Source organism: Jaculus jaculus, chromosome 9, assembly GCF_020740685.1.
Source record: "Jaculus jaculus isolate mJacJac1 chromosome 9, mJacJac1.mat.Y.cur, whole genome shotgun sequence".
Classification (NCBI taxonomy): Eukaryota; Metazoa; Chordata; class Mammalia; order Rodentia; family Dipodidae; genus Jaculus; species Jaculus jaculus.
This window is the reverse complement of record NC_059110.1, coordinates 123,296,284-123,313,788: the sequence shown is the minus strand read 5'-3', so window position 1 is coordinate 123,313,788 and position 17,505 is coordinate 123,296,284. Positions and strand designations below refer to the sequence as shown.

Sequence of the window (17,505 nt, the reverse complement as noted above, 5' to 3'; positions counted from 1 at the left end):
CAGCCTCTAACCAGAAGCAATCCTAGAAAAGGAGCAACGAGAGGCTGGGGATGTGGCCCAGTGGGTAGAGTGCCTGCCTAGCATGCACCAGCCCTGAGCTCAATCCCCAGCACCATATAAGCTGAGCACAGTGGCATATATCTGCAATGCCAGCAGTAGGATCAGAAGATCAAGGTCATTTTTGACTACATAGGAAGTTCAAGGTCAGCCTGGGTACAGGAGATTCTAGCTCAAAAAGAGAGAGAAAAAAAGGAGATACTCACTGTCTGCCTTTCATTCACTTTCTAATAAACCTCTGTTTAACCTAGAAAAGGGAAGAAAAAAGAAAAGGAGCAACTATCTAGCATTGAGGGGTTTTGTCTTGTTTTGTTTCAAGGTAGGGTCTTGCTCTAGCCCAGGCCGACCTGGAATTCAATACGTAGTCTAGTCTCATGGTGGCCTTGAACTCTCTGCAATCCTCCCACCTGAGTGCTGAGATTAAAAACATGAGCCAACATGCCCAGACCGTGTGTGTGTGTGTGTGTGTGTAGGGGGCTTTGAGGTAGGGTCTTTCTCTAGCCCAGACTGACCTGGAATTCGCTCAGTACTCTCAGGGTGGCCTTGAACGCATGGTGATCTTCCTACCTCTGCCTCCTGAATGCTGGGATTAAAGGCATATGTTACCACGCCCAGATTTTTTATTTTCTTCAGAGAGGTGCTTTTCAATTCATGCTATGCATTGTTTATGCAATCAAGAGTCTCTTTTTTAAAATTGTTTTTTATTTTAATTTGTGTATTTGAGAGAGAAGGACAGATAGAATGGATATGCTAGGACCTCTAGCCGCTGCAAACAAACTCCAAATGCATGTACCACCTTGGGCATCTTCCTTGCAGGGGTACTGGGGAATTGAACCTGGGTCCTTTGGCTTTGCAGGCAAATGCCTTAACTGCTAAGCTATTTGTCCAGCCCTCAACTGTCTCTTTCATTCTCTCTCCTCACAAATAAATAATAATTAAAACAAGCCGGGTATGCTGGTACTCACCTTTAATCCCAGCACTTGGGAGGCAGAGGTGGGAGGATCACCAAGAGTTTGAGGCCACCCTGAGACTACAGAGTGAATTTCAGGTCAGCTTGTGCTAGGTGAGACCCTACCTCAAAAAACCAAAAAATAATAAAATAAAATAAAAACAAAAAATAAAAATGATAATAAACGAAATTAAATTAAAATTAAAAAGAGCATTGGCCGAGACATGACAGTAGGGTTCACTCCACCTTAAGAGCAACTCCTTGCACCAGGGTCTTGAAAGGGCTCTCTGGTGGTAATAGCCATAGATAAGGGTGGGCCTAACTCTGCAGCCCACCACTTTTGTAGGTGTGGTCCTGCCACAGAGACCAAGTTAAAGACAGCCATTTCCAGAAGGAAATACCTCATCTGAGCTGCCAAGTCATCAGTGGGTAGGAGGGAAATGAGATTCCAAATACAGGGTCCAAATAAGTGTCCCCTTGGTTTCCAGAGGAGAGTCTAAAACATCTGCTAGACACTAGTATTGTGCACTTTTAAAATATTTTTACTTAGGTACATGCAGAAAGAGACAGAGAGATGGAATGGGTGCACCAGGGCCTCTATCCACTGCAAGCAAACTCGAGATGCACATGCCACTTTGTCCATTTGACTTTACATGGGTACTGGGGAATCAAACCCAGGTGGTTAGACTTTGCAGGAAAGTGCCTTAACTGCTGTGCCATTTCTCCAGCCTTCGCACTAGTACTGTGTATTTAATCAGCACTCCAGTCTTGTAGGGGAAAGGGGTGCAGCACAGTAAGAGAGTGCTTGCACAGCATTTGAGTCCTGAGTCCCTAGGTCCAATTCCCAGCATCGTAGACAAACACTCTCTGTACCACCAAAAACAATAAACTATAATTTTGGCAAAAGAGGGAGCTGGGCATGGTGGCACACACTTTTAATCGCAGCACTCAGGAGGATCACTGTGAGTTTGAGGCCAGCCTGAGACTACACAGTGAATTCCAGGTCAGCTTGGGCTAGAGTGACCCTACCTCAAAAAAAAAAAAAAAAAGGGGGGGGCCTGGAGAGATGGCTTAGCAGTTAAGACACTTGCCTGTGAAGCCTAAGAATGCTTGTTTGAATCTCCAGGTCCTCTGTATAGCCAATCACAAAAGTAGCACAAGCATGCAATGCATACACGCACACAAGGGGGCACATGCATCAGGAGCTCTTCACAGCAGGTAAAAGGGCGTGGCATGCCCATTCTCTATCTTTCTGGCTCTCTTTGTCTCTCTCAAAAATAAAAATAAGCCAGGTGTGGTGGTACGCACCTTTAACCCTAGCACTCAGGAGGCAGAGGCAGGAGGATTACCATGAGTACAAGGCCACTCTGAGACTACATAGTGACTTTCAGGTCAGCCTTTACTAGAGTGAGACCCTACCTTAAAAAATAAAAAGTAAGGGCTGGAGAGATGGCTTAGCGGGTAAGCGCTTGCCTGTGAAGCCTAAGGACCCCGGTTCGAGGCTCGGTTCCCCAGGTCCCACGTTAGCCAGATGCACAAGGGGGCGCACGCGTCTGGAGTTCGTTTGCAGAGGCTGGAAGCCCTGGCGCGCCCATTCTCTCTCTCTCCCTCTATCTGTCTTTCTCTCTGTGTCTGTCGCTCTCAAATAAATAAATAAAAAATATTTTAAAAAATAAAAAGTAAACAAATAAAAATAAAGACAAATTTTTAAAAATCACTAAGAGGATAGTTACATGTATGAAATGAATTCTCCACTGAAAATCAGGAGGCCAGAGCTGAATAACTACCATAACCATTATGACCATGACCTCTCTGGTTTATTCATCTCTATGCCTCAGCAATCATTCTGTTCATCTGCTCCCAGGATGGTTCCATGAGAGCAGATGAATCCAAGAGCACTTTTGTCCTTAAAATTTATTTAGTTATTTACTTGCATGTGTGTGTGTACATGCATACACATGTGCCAGGACTTTTTGCCATAGCAAATAAAGTCCAGATGCATGTGTCACATTGCATCTGGCTTTATGTGGGTGCTAGAAAATTGAACCCTAGCCAACAGGCTTTTCAAGCAAGTGCCTTTAACTGCTGAGCCAAGATTTTTAAAAATTTTTTTTGTTTTTATTTATTTGAGAGAGACAGAGAAGGCGCCAGAAAGAGAAAGAGAGAGAATGGGCATGCCAGGACCTCCAGCCACTGCAACTGAACTCCAGATGCATGCACCCCTTTGTGCATCTGGCTAACGTGGGTCCTGGGAATCGAGCCTCAAACCAGTGTCCTTAGGCTTCATAGGCAAGCGCTTAACCGCTAAGCCATCTCTCCAGCCCATGAGCCAAGATTTTTATACATCAAAGTATACAGAATCCTCTTAGATATCCCTTGCCCAGGACACTAGTGACAGCATACAGTCAGCTATAACTTGTCATCAAGCAGCTGTCAAGTTCTTTTCAGAGCTATGGTCCCTGCCCCATTGCCACAGGTACAGACAAAATAGAGAAGTGGGTTCCATGTAGGCAGGCTGGTGTTCCGAGAGAAAAGAGTGACTTCTCCAAAGCATGTGACCAGGCCCCTGCCACCAGACAGGAGACAGGTGGGTCCCATGCTTCTGTTTGGGCCCTGAGTAATACAGACCATGCTCACCAGGCATGATGATACATACTTGTAATCCCAGTACTTGAGAGAGAGAGCAGGAGGATTATAAATTCAAGGCCAGCCTTTGATACACAGTAAATTTGAGGCCAGGATTACATGAGATCTTATCTCAAAAAAAAAATGAGTGAGTCCCATTCACTGTGATAACCACTATGCCAGTGTCTCAGAGCTGGCCACATTACTCTGGGCTGAGTTGCTCACAGCACAAGCCATCCCAGAACGGTAAAATGAGAGGGTGGTTGACCACCCCAAAAGCTGAAAATATCCTTACACTACCACAGTTCCAGGGGCTTCTAGAAAAAAAACAGTAAGGGTCCTGACATGCTGATATAATGACCTTTTCAGGCAGGGGGCGGTCCTTGGTGGCCCATGAGCTAGCTTATGTGGGTTAGTTAAGTAATGGCTGCTGGGGAAGGAAATGATCCCATACTATGTTCCACATCCAAAATAAGCCACCCCAATTTGGTTTATTTTCTGCCAGTGCAGGAATCAAACCTAGGGCCCTGCACCTGCTAATAAGGAAGAACTACATTCTCAGCTCCACTTACCCCAATTCTTCACAGAAGGCCACCAGGGCATCAAAGGCCAACAGCATGGCTTTATCAAATGCTTTGTTCCCTCTCCTTTCCTGGAGAGAGAAAATGACAACTGAGCAACTCTTCCAATCAGACTACCTTATTGCCACACTAAGTAATAAGGGAGCAAAATATTAAAGGATAGTAATACAGTTGTTTATTAAGCAGTGTTCCTAAATCTGAGTACACATCAAAACCTCCAGATTACTGAATCAAACTTTCTGGGAGGGAACTTTTCATTTTAAAATATTTTATTTATTTGAGAGAGACAGGCAAGTAGAGAGAGAGAATGGGTGTGTCAGGGCCTGTAGCCACTGCAAACAAACTCCTGAGCATATGCCACCTTGTGCATCTGACTTACGTGGGTACTGGGGAATTGGACCTGGGTCCTTAGGCTTTGCAGACAAGTGCCTTAACTGCTAAGTCTCTCCTGCCCTATATTTATTTATTTTTGTTGTTGTTTTTTTGAGGTAGAGTTTTACTCTAGTCCAGGCTGTCCTGGAATTCACTATGTAGTCTCAAGGTGGCTTCCGAACTCATGATGATCCTCCTACCTTTGCCTCCCCAGTGCTGAGATTAAAGGCACATGCCACGATGCCCAGCCCTATTTTTATTTTTATTTATTTATTTGCAAGCACAGAGATGACACATAGAAAGAAACAAAGAGTGGGCATACCAGGGCTTCCAGCTACTGCAAATGAACTCCAGACACATGTGCCACTTTCTGCATCTGGCTTTATGTGGGTACTGGGGAATTGAACCCAGGTGTGTAGGCTCTGCAAGCAAGCACCTTAACTACTGAACCATCTCTCTAGCCCAGGGGGAAGCTTTTGTTAAGAACTTACATTTCTAGTGGTGGCACATGCCTTTAATCCCAGCATTTGGGAGGCAGTGATAGGAGGATCCCTGAGTTCAAGGCCACCCTGAGAGTACATACCGAATTCCAGGTCAGCCTGGGCTACAGTGACACTCTACCTTGAAAAAAAAAAATATTCCAGGGCTGGAGAGATGACTTAGCAGTTAAGGCGATTTTACTTCAGGTTGACCTGGAATTCACTATGTAGGTGGCCTCAAACTCACAGTGAGCCTCTACCTCTGCCTCCCAAATGCTGGGATTAAAGGTGTGCGCCACCACACCTGGTAACAGTAATTATTTCTTAGTGATATGCTTATGCCTTGTTGGCATGTTCTGTACATGTCTATTTTTTTATTTGTTTGTTTGTTTTGAGTTAGGGTTTCACTCTAGTTAAAAATAAAAATTAAAAAATAAAAAGATTAATCCAAGCTGGCCATGATGGCACATGCCTTTAATCCAGCACTCAGGAGGCAGAGGTAGGAGGATCATCATGAGTTTAAGGCCACCCTGAGACCACACAGTTCTAGGTCAGCCTGGACTAGAGTAAAAACCTACCTCGTAAACAACAAAAACAATAAAAATTTTAAAAAAGATTAATCTATACGTAAAAAAAGAAATCCATTACTTTGTGTGCTAATATAAAAAACAATGAAATATTGACTAGGGATATAACTAAGTGGCAGAGTGCCTAGCATGCTTGAGGACCTGGGTTCAAGTTTCCATATTGCAAAAGAAACTGAAATGTTTTTAGCCAGGCATGGAGGCACACATCTTTAATCCTAGCACTTGGGAGGCAGAGTTAGGAGGATCGCCACAAGTTTGAGGCCACCCTATAACTACATAGTCAATTCCAGGTCAGCCTAGAATAGAACAAGACCCTACCTCAAAAAAAACAAACAAAAACAAACAAACAAAAAAAAAAAAAAACAAAAAAAAACAAACAGGCCAGACCCTGGTTCGAGCTTGATTCCCCAGGACCCACATTAGCCAGATGCACAAGGTGGTACATGCAGCTGCAGTTCTTTTGCAGTGGCTGGAGGACCTGGTGCGTCCATTTTCTCTCTCTCTGCCTCTTTCTCTGTCTGTCTGTCACTCTCAAATAAATAAATAAAAATAAAATAAAATAAAAAGGCGTGGTGGCGCAGGCCTTTAATCCCAGCACTCAGGAGGCAGAGGTAGGAGGATTGCTGTGAGTATGAGGCCAGCCTGAGACTCCACAGTGAATTCCAGGTCATTTTTTTTTTCTCTATAAGGCAAAGGTGAGTATTGAGAAAACAGTGAAGAAGGCCCACAGTGTCAGAGAAGCTTATTTTTTCAGCCAGCATCCAAAGAAGAGATAGAAAAAGATAATGCTTTTAGTTAGAACTCAGAAAAGTAGGGGTTCACAGTACAAATGTTTGTTGTTTGGTTGTTTGTTCTTGGCAGCACCAGTGATCAAACCCAGGGCCCCAGAATGCTAAGCAAGCCCTCTATGAGGCTGGACCCCAGCCCTAACACTGGAATTTGTTAGATCAGTTATTTTCCTCATTATGACTATGTCAACATCGCTCCATGCTAAACCACAGGACTACAGTTTTACATTTCCCATGATCACATTTCCTCTCTTGTACAACTGCTTCCTCTGAAATTAATAGTAGGTTTGTCTCTTCTACTTCCTTAGATTTCAGGGTGTCACTAATTCTCCCACAAACGTTCTGATATAATGAATTCATCTCAGTAGCAGCCAAAGATGTCAGGTCCATCTGATGTACATTCGACAATGTGTCTATCTGGGATAAAGGAGAATTGCTGAACTGCCGAGCACAAGTGCCCCACTTTGTAGACACCATCCTCCTTCAAAGCTGCTGCACTGGCTTAAGCTCCTGACAGTACTGTCCCCTCATCCTTCTCCTTGAGATGTGTACATACCACGGTACCAGGCTTTGCTTCAGCTCTTTTATTTTTATTTTTCTGTGGTTCTGGGACTTGATCCCAGAGCCTCATAAATGTGAAGCATGAGCTCTATTATTGAGCCACACCCTAGCCAGTTAGCTTTTTGAGAGACTTACCAAGCAGCCCAGGTTCTCTCTATCTGCCTCTCTCTTTTCCAAATAAATTTAAAAAAAATAATTTAAGGGCTGGAGGAATGGCTCATTGGTCAAAGTGCTTGCTTGCAAAGCCAAAGAACATAGGTTTGATTCCTCAGGACCCACATAAGCCAGATGCACAAGGGGGTGCAAACATCTGGAGTCTGTTTGCAGTGGCTGGAGGCCCTGGCATGCCCATTCTCTCTCTCTCTCTCCCTCCCCCCCCTGCCTATTTCTGTATCTCTCTCTCAAATAAATAAATACAAATAAAATATTTTTAAAAAAATTAATTTAAAAAAAAGGAAGAAAGAGAAAGGACAAATGGATAAAGAAAGATAGCCACTGCAAATGAACTCCAAACACATGTATCACCTTATACATCTGGCATTATATGGGTACTGGGGAACCAAACTCGGGTCCTTAGACTTTGTGGACAAGCACATTAACTGCTGAGCCACCTCTCCAACCTATGGTTTATACTTTTTTTTTTTTTTAATTTTAGAGACAGAAAGAGAGAACTGGAGTTCCAGAGCCTCAGCCACTGCAATAGAACTCGACACTTGCACCACCTAGTGGGCATGTGCCTCACCTTTGTACATCTGGCTCATGTAGGATCTGGAGAATTGAACATGGGTCCTTAGGCTTTGAAGGCAGGTGTCTTAACTGCTAAGTCATCTCTCCAGGCCAGTTTATACTTTTAAAATCCTGAAATACTCTGCTTTTCCTCAAAAAAAAAAAAAAAATTTACCTTTAACTTTAGAGCTTTTTGAAATGTCTAACACATCTGAAATTTACACATGAATGGTATAACAGAGGGACCTAATTTTATTATTTATTCCAGCACAAATTACTCAGCAGTTCCTCCCTTTCATGTTGATTTAAAATATAACCAATCTTACACAAAATTTCCATTTATGTATGGGTCTGCTTTCAGGCTTTCTATAAAGAACTGTATAATCGGGGGGCTGGAGAGATGGCTTAGCAGTTAAGCGCTTGCCTGTGAAGCCTAAGGACCCTGGTTCGAGCTTGATTCCCCAGGACCCACATTAGCCAGATGCACAAGGTGGTACATGCAGCTGCAGTTCTTTTGCAGTGGCTGGAGGCCCTGGTGCGTCCATTTTCTCTCTCTCTGCCTCTTTCTCTGTCTGTCTGTCACTCTCAAATAAATAAATAAAAATAAAATAAAAAGAACTGTATAACCTATAAAATTCTAGAGCTACAAACCAAGAATGGGACTAGGGAAATGGCTCAGTAGTTAAAGGTGCTTGCTTACAAAGCCTGCTGCCCCAAGTTTAATTCCCTAGCTATCCACATAAAGCTGGATAGGCATTTGTTTGCAGTAGCAAGAGTTACTTATGCACATGCACCAATGTGCTTGCCTGCAAAACCTAAGGACTAGGGTTCAATTCCCCTGAGCCTATGTAAAGCTAGATGCATAAGGTAACACATGCATATGGAGTTTGTTTGCAGTGGCTGGAAGCCCCGGAACACACACCTCTCTCCCTCCCTCCCTCTCTCAAATAAATAAATATAATCCTTATAATCCTTAACTAAAAAAAAAAAAAAACAAAAAAAACTTGTCTGGTTATGGTGGCATGTGCCTTTAATCCCAACACTCAGGAGAGGCTGGAGGATCTCTGTGAGTTCAAGGTCAGCCTGAAACTACACAGTGAATGCCAAGTCAGCCTAGGTGAGAGCGAGACCTTACCTCCAAAAATCAAAATTAAAAAAAAAAAAAAACTAAGAAATCTAACAAAATGGGGGAATGCTTACATAATGAAGTTCACTAAGACAAAGCAAGATTTGGACTTGGGAGATGATTCAGTGGTTAAAAGCACTTGCTTATAAAGCCTGTCAGCTTGGGTTCAATTCCCCAGTACCCATGTAAAGCCAGATGCACAAAGTGGCACTTGCATCTGGAATTCATTTGCAGTGGCAAGAGACCCTGGTATGCCCATTCTCTCTTTCCTTTTCTCCCTCTGCTTACACCAAATTAAAAAAAAAAAAAAGCAAGATTCATCTTGACTACATAAAACACCATATATACAAAAAGCAGCATTTAGGAAAGTTAAATGTTGATAAAGAAAAGAAGTCTAACTTAGCTTGTTATTAGCAGCCTGCTCAACCTACCACCTATGCCCCCTTGCTATACTTTCCAGGCCAAGATCAACCCTTCTAATTTATGAAGTTTCACCTACACCAGTGATAAACTCTGTGAAATTGGAGAGTGATGAGTTCAGACAGAAAGGGCTTCCACCAGGACTTACCTGAAATTTTGCTATTTCCTTCCTAATCAGGAAGTTAACTTGGTCCCGGTCATTCCTAGAGTAATAGAGACGGCACCAAGAAGGTTTCCCATCCCTGCCGGCCCGGCCAGACTCCTGGTAGTACCCAGCCATGGACTTGGCAATATTCCAGTGGGCAACGAACCTGTAGGATTCAAGGACATGAGATGTGGTAGGAGCTGAGTGCCCATGAAGTGATCTTATCAATAGAAAAGGGCTTTCTTGCTGGGCATGGTGGTGCATGCCTTTAATCCCAGCACTCGGGAGGCAGAGGTAGGAAGATCACCATCACTTCAAGGCCAGCCCTAAACTACATAGTGAATTCCAGGTCAGCCTGGACTAGAGTTAAACCCTATCTCCAAAAAACAAAACCAAGGGCTTTCTCCAGATATATGGTGAACCTCAAAAGAGTCACAGCCACTGGGCATGATGGCATACCCCTTTAATCCCAGAACTCAGGAGGCTGAGGTAGAAGGATCTCTGTGAGTTCAAGGCCAGCCGAGACTACAGAATAAGTAAGTTCCAGGTCAGCTGGAGCTAGAGTAAGGCCCTGCTTCAAAAAAAAAAACAAAACAAAACAAAAAATTCTTAGAGTCATGAGAGGTTGAGGTAGAAGGATCAGAGTTTAAGGCCAGTATAGGTAACAGAGTCACAGATTAACCTGGGGTAAAGTGAGTCCCTGCCTTAAATAGACAAACAAGGGCTGGAGAGATGGCTTAGCAGTTAGTTAAGGCACTTGCCTTCAAAGAAAAAGGACTAGCTACAAATGACTGGACTTCTGTGTAAGGAGGAAGAAAACTCAATAGCATAGGCTAGAAACCTAGAAAGGATATATAAAGGGAATAGAAAGAGAGGGAGGGGGGACCTAATAGGATGATATTGTATATATGTAAGTAGAACAAATTAATGGGGGTGAAAAGGCCTAAGTGAGGTCAGGGGAAGAGACTGAGTAAAGGAAAGGTGGAGAGAGGGCTAATCAAAAACTAAGAGGATATAAATAAATCATATGGAATCCTCCGATTTTGGACAATGGAACACTCAGGAGCCATAGATTGTTATTACAAAAGTTTCAGTGCCAGGGATGGGATATCTTGCAGTGAGTTGTTGGCCAGGGAGGTCCCGGATGCCCCCGAAAATTACAGGCCATTACTGCCAAGGCTCTCGGTTTCCGCCCAGGAATAGATGGTAAGACCCTATTGCTGAAGACTCCATATACTTGGGCTGCAAGATCACAGAAATCCTGCTGGAACTGAGCTGAAAATCTCCTCCATGTAGACCAGCTGACAGAAAGCTAGAAGAAGCCATGCTGCATGAAGTTCAATGGGAAAAAGAGAAATCACCAGTGACGATACCCAACAGTGGACACTGCAAGCCTTATATTTGGCCAGCCAGGCCAAATGAGCCAATGGGTACAATAGTGGCACATCTGCTATGGGGAAACCAACCACCCTCTAATTTGACTGGATCCCCACTCCATGGGAGGGAATACATCCCTGATACTGAAAACTTACAACAGGGGGAGTCATGAGTCCTAGGAGTGTAACGTCTGCTGCTGTCTGGCTAAAAGTATATACTGTGCTCACCAAACTTCCCAGTAAGCATTTCTCTTAATGTTCATACTCATATATTAATGCTGCAGTCACTTTTAGTTAGAGAACTTTCTCTTTTCAGATGGCAGTGACCTTGGGATGACTCAGAAGGCACCATGGTGCTGAGAAATGACAGAGGAATGCTCAGCACTGAAGTATCTCAATCACACCTTCCATGGCTCAGGGTCTATTGTGGAAGAGGCAGCGGAAAAAGTCAAAGTAAGGGTAGGACTCCTTACAACACGCTCCTCCAGACACAAAAAGGCCTGGATATCCATGACCTCATAGTGCCTGACACTTCCTACGGCAGACCATCATAACAGGAAGAAGAGTTCATGACATCAAAATAAAAGTCTGATTGAGGGGGGAGGGGGTTTGATGGAGAGTGGATTTCAAAGGGGAGAGTGGGGGAGGGAGGGAATTACCATGGAATATTGTTTACAATTATGGAAGTTATCAATAAATAAATATATATATCAAAAAGGACCTAGGTTCGATTCCCTAGTACCCATATAAAGCCAGATGTAAAAGGTGGCACATGCGCCTGGAGTTTGTTTGCAGTGGCTGGAGGCCCTGGCACACCCATTCTCTCTCCCTTTCCCTCTCTGCCTCTTTCTTGTTATCAAATAAATAAATATTAATTTTAAAAATGAACAACAAGGAAAAACCTCATGGCTAAAGAGTTAGAAAAACAAGCTTAGGCTCTGCCACTTCTAAGATGCATGACTCTAGGTACTTTACCTTCTTTGAAGAGGGAAAGGAAAGTATTTATTTAGTCTCTTCGATGGCCAGTTACTATCTTTGTCTTGTCTCAGTGGTAGTCACGGACATGTGAGTGAGGCCATTCTAGAGATGATGAAGGAGAGCCAGGTGGGCAAGTCTGTGTAAGGTCACACGGTGAGCCAACAACGAAGCTGAGATCAAAGCTAAGGATGCTGACCTCAAAGCTGACTCCCAACAAGGAAGGGCTCAACTCTCTTTACTCCTCCTGTCATAGTCCAACTGGGGGTCTACTGGTATTACAGGGGCATGGGTGACTAAAAAGCAGCGATACCACCAAAAAACCTTACCCCCAGTCAGGTGTGATGGCACAGGCCTTTAATCCCAGCACTTGGGAGGCAGAGGTAGGAGGATCGCCATCAGTTCGAGGACAACCTGAGACTACATACTGAATTCCAGGTCAGCCTGACCTACAGTGAGACCCTACCTCGAAAAAACAACAACAAAAAACACCTCATCCCCACCATAGCACACTCAAAGGCAGGTGTACCCTGACAATCAGCCAACCTTTTGCCTCCCACGTACTCTAGCCCTCTCGAGAAGAACACTAGGCAGGAGGGAGTGGGAACCTCAGGTAAAGGTCTATTTTAACACTTTCATACAGAAGTATATAGTATACTTTGATCTCTCAATCCCCTCCACTTCCCACCCTACTTTCATGTCTTGCTTTTTGTTTGTTTTCTTTTTTGGGGCGTGGTGTCCTCTAGCCACTGCTATGGAACCCTAGACCCTTGTGTGCATGTGCGATCTTGCACAATTGTGTCACTTTGTGCATCTGGCTTACATGGGACCTGGAGAGTGGAACATGAGTGATTAGGTTTCACAGGCAAGTGCTTTAACCGCTAAGCCATCTCTCCCTCCTGGGCCCAACTCTTGATCTCACAGTCTGTTTGTTCAAATGCAGTATAATAACTAATTCCTAGCAGTGACACTACGGATCAGCATAATCACATATGCAGGAATATTCTGTATATCATACAAGGCATTATTGTTGGTATTTTCAGACTGTAGCTCAAATTTTTTCCCAAAGATCAGGCCATAGCTAGAGGTTAAAAAAAAACAAAAACAAAAACAAAACAAAAAAAACACTCCTCCAGACTGTTAACAAGTTTATGACAGTACTATCTTTGCCACTGACTTCCCACAGGAAAAGACTACAACAGTTACTTCATTCTAGCCTCCTTGCTGGCCCACCTGAAGGATGGGAGTGAACTGGACCTTGTGACTAGACAAACCTGACAGTCTGCATGCTGCCAGATTTCTTGGGGACGGGCTATAGGGACTCTCCTATTGCCCCCTCCCCTGTGGCACTACACAGAGTATAGACTTGGGACTTTTACAAAGCACCAGGCAGTCCACCATGAGTCAAATCCCAATTGGGAACAAAAAGCAAAACTCAGAGCTGGGCTGGAAAGATGGCTCATTTGGTGCCTGTCACACCAGCATGAGGACATGAGTTCAGATCTCTAGTTCCCATGTAATTGCTGGGTGGACATGATGGCAACCAGGAATCCCAGTGGCAAGCTAGGTAGTTAGATGAGTTAAATCAGCAAGCTCTGGGCTCAAGTGAGAAACCCTGCCTATGTAAAGAGAAGAACATTCAAAGGGGCAAGCCCAATGTTGACCCCTGGCCTCCACATACACACATATGTGCATGTTGCTCTCTCACACACATACATGCATACCATACACATACAAAAACAAATCAAAACTCACCTAACATTGGCTTTGTCCACTCCCATTCCAAAACTAATAGTTGCAACAATAACAGGGACCTTCTCCTCCATCCACTCATTCTGCACCTGTGTTCTATCAGAAGCCTTCAGCCCTGGAAAGGAGAAGAAAGTGGTCAAGGTTAAGGGAACTCACATTTTCCATAGGTTTATCCTGGGCTTGCTACTGTCCTGGGCACTTAACCGATGCCTTGAATCCATCACTTTCCATTTGTACGACCATGGACCAGACACTTAACCTCATGGAGCCTCAACAGATAAAGACCTTAGTCGGGCTAGAGATATGGCTTAGTGGTTAAGGCATTTGCCTGCAAAATCAAAGGATCCTGGTTCAATTCCCCAGGACCCATGCAAGCCAGATGCACAAGGGGGTGCATGTGTATGGAGTTCGTTTGCACTGGCTGAAGGCCCTGGCGTGCCCATTCTCTTTCTCTTCCTTTCTCTCTCAAACAACATAAATATTTTTAAAAAAATAAAGTCTAAAAAAGAAAAGGAAAAGAAAATAAAGACCTTAGCCCCTGCATGGCACAGTGCAGTAAGTAAATGTCAGAAGAAAAATAAGCAAATACACATCCACTAACTTGGAAAGTCTATGCAATTTTTTAAACTTCTTTTTGTTTTTCAAGGTAGAGTCTCACTCTAGCTCAGGCTGACCTGGAATTCACTATGTAGTCTCAGGGTGGCCTCGAACTCTTGGCAATCCTCCTACCTCTGCCTCCCAAGTGCTGGGATTAAAGGCTTCACCACCATACCAGGCTTTTTTTTTTTTTTTTTTTTTTTTTGCAAGCAGAGAGAGATTGAATATGGGCTAGCCAGGAGCCTCCTGCTATTGCAACTGTCTTTACATGGGTACTGGGGAATCGAACCAGGGCCACTAGGCCTTGTAAGCAAATGCTCTTAACTGCTGAGCCATCTGTCCATCCCTGTGTGCTCTTTTGATGACTTTTTAAAAATATTTTTTATGGGGCTGGAGAGATGGCTCAGCAGTTAAGGCACTTGCCTGTGGAAGCCTAAGGACCTACACTCAATTCCCCAGTGACCAGGTAAAATCCAGATGTACAAGGTGGCACACATGTCTGGAGTTAGTTTGCAGTGGCTAGAGGCCCTGGTGGACCCATTCCATCTGCCTCTTTCTCTCTTTTAAATAAACAAAATATTAAAAACAAATATTTTTATGGGCTGAAGGGATGGCTTAGTGTTTAAGGGGCTGTGAGTTCAAGGCTACCCTTCCAGGTCAGCCTGAGCTAGAGTGAGACCCTACCTCGAAAAACAAAAAACAAAAAATTTACATAAGCCAGGCATGGTGGCATAGGCTTTTAATCCCAGAACTTGAGAGGCAGAGGTAGGAGGATCACCATGAATTCAAGGCCACCCTGAGACTACATAGTGAACTCCAGGTTAGCCTGGGCTAGAGCAAGACCCTACCTTGAAAAACAAACAAACAAAAAAATTACGTATCTTTTTATTTATTTATTTGCAAGCAGAGAGAGAGACAGAGAGAGAGATAAAGAATGGACCTGCCAGGGCCTCTAGATAATGAAAACGAACTAAAGGTGCATGTGTCACTGTGCATCTTGGCTTTACATGGGTACTGGGAAATCAAACTCAAGTCCTTAGGCTTTGCAGGCAAGCATCCTATCTTCTGAACTCTCTCTCCAGCCCAGTGACAACATTTTAGAGTACTAGGACTTATAAAAACTCATCACCTGCTGTCGAGAAAAGAACTCAGGAATCACAACTCTCGTTTTATTTATTTTTTATTTATTTATTTGAGAGCAACAGAGAAAGAGGCAGAGAGAGAGAGAGAGGAATGAATGGGTGCATTAGGGCCTCCAGCTGCTGCAAACGAACTCCAGATGCATGCATCACCTTGTATATCTGGCTTACATGGATACTGGGGAATCAAGCCTTCAATCGGGGTCCTTAGCCTTCACAGAAAAGCACTTAACTGCTAAGCCATCTCTCCAGCCCCGTAACTCTCATTTTAGACCTTGATTATATCTAGACTCCTCTTATTGAATTTATGTGAGTCACTTTAGCTCTACATGAATATCTGGAAATAGATAATGGATCATTTAATACTTGGAATCCATATGGAACAAGTGACATATTAAGAAGCCTGCAAAAGAAAAATAAAATAAAAAAGAAGCCTGCAAGAGAAGGTGGAGAGATGATTCCACAGTTAAAGGTGTTTGTTTGCAAAGCCTTCTAGTCCAGGTTTAATTCCCAGCACCAACGTAAAGCTGGATGCAAAGTAGTGCATGCATCTGTGACCCCAGTGAGCCTACAACAATGGGAGGCAGAGTCAGGAGAATCCTAAGCTCACAGGCCAGCTAGACTGACATTCAGTTGCAGTCTGGAAGTTTGTAGCAGCAAGACACCCTGTTTCAAAGAATGTAGAGCACCAACACCTTGAAGTTGTCCTCTGACCTCCACACATGCAGAATTTCACATGCCGCCCCTTCCCCCCAAAAATAAGCTTTTTATTTATTTAACAGAGAAAGAGGGAAGGAGAGAGAGAGAGAGAATGAATGAATGGGCACGCCAGGGCCTCCAGCCACTGCTAACAAACTCCGGACGTGTACGCCCCCTAGTGCATTTGGCTAACATGGGTCCTGGGAATCCTGGATCCTTTGATTTTGCAGGCAAACACCTTAACCACTAAGCCATCCCTCCAGCCCAAAATAAACTTTTTTTCCTCCCAATAGCAAAAAATAAAATAAAATAAAATAAAATAAAATAAAATAAAATAAAATAAAATAAAATAAAATAAAATAAAATAAAATAAAATAAAATAAAATGCCTGAAAAAGTGAAGAGAACCGCCAGGCATGTGGCACCTGTTCTAGATTCTGGACAATGGTGTCTTCAGACACACTGGATAATATTCTGGGAGGTTCTGCTTCTAGTTCAGGGGTGTCCCCCTCATGTTCACTTCCATCTCCTGTGCATGGGACCCTTAGAATATCCCTCTCCTCTAAGTCATGGGGACCAGGGACCCATTGTTCTCCACTTCCTGGTTGAGAAAGCATGTCGTTTGGGAATTGGAAATCTCAGAGAGACTATCATCCCACAGTTTTCTTGCATTACATATTCTCTGGAAAAGTCTGTTTGAGAGGGGTCCCTGTTCCTCCACTCCTCCTGAGAGAAGCACAGTGACACATCCTTGATGGTTACCAGGCCCCTTCTCCTACAGGGACTGTGGCTCTTCTTCAAGGTCATGCAGGTGCTCCAGTGGCCCTGGTGCTGTTCTCCAGTGTTCCTTTTCATGGTTTCTCCTTTCCACCTGGGGCTCTGTACACTCACTGACTCCCATCTTTTCCCCAGGCTGCTGTCTGTTCTGAAAGCATTTCTGCAGCAAGCATAAGTTGGAGCCCCTGAGGCCTAAGCCCCTCCCCACAGACCCCTGCAGGCGTTCCCCTCTTCACTTTTTTTTTTTTTTTTTTGGTGGCCTCAAACTCACAGTGACCTTCCTACCTCTGCTTCCTGACCTACAAATCATCTTTACTGTGGAGCCAGAGAAGTTCAGTGTTGCTTGATTTCAGGCAAGGCGCACATAGGTTGTGTGCTGAGTGGGGTTTTTGGACCTGTTTTAAGTGACTGAATTAGGACAGGAATCACAGTGTTTGAAGTTACTGTCATTACTCTTGTTTGACTTGATGGCTTCATCAGGTGGGAAGAGTTATGTGTAAGTATAGTGTTCTCCCAGAAACAAATCTTTAGTGGCTTAGCTTTTCAGCTTGCAGGGTAATAAGCTTTCTAATTGGTTGTTCACAACAAGAGTCTTAACTCTAAGGTTGTCCACACTAGGGCTGGTTTAAGTATTCTAGCATCTATTAGTTCATAAGGTGGTCACTGTTTTCTTTTTGGTATCCATGTTAATACCAGTTTTATAATTAAAAAATTATCTTTTATGTAAGAGCAATTCCAAACTAGGAGAAGAAGAAAAGAGGATAAAGAATGGGAT

General features: G+C 43.7%; 1 protein-coding gene across 3 annotated transcripts in view; it reads right to left on the bottom strand.

The window, feature by feature from the left end:
- The window catches only part of Recql5 (RecQ like helicase 5), a 53,042-nt gene that overhangs the window by 26,945 nt on the left and 8,592 nt on the right, over positions 1-17,505 (bottom strand). For all 3 annotated transcript variants that reach the window (XM_045159065.1, XM_045159064.1, XR_006638940.1), the window contains 3 exons: positions 13,523-13,634; positions 9,420-9,582; positions 4,204-4,283 (listed from right to left, as the gene is read on the bottom strand). In XM_045159065.1, the coding sequence (XP_045015000.1) occupies positions 4,204-4,283; positions 9,420-9,582; positions 13,523-13,634 (355 nt within the window). The remainder of the gene's footprint in view (positions 1-4,203; positions 4,284-9,419; positions 9,583-13,522; positions 13,635-17,505) is intronic.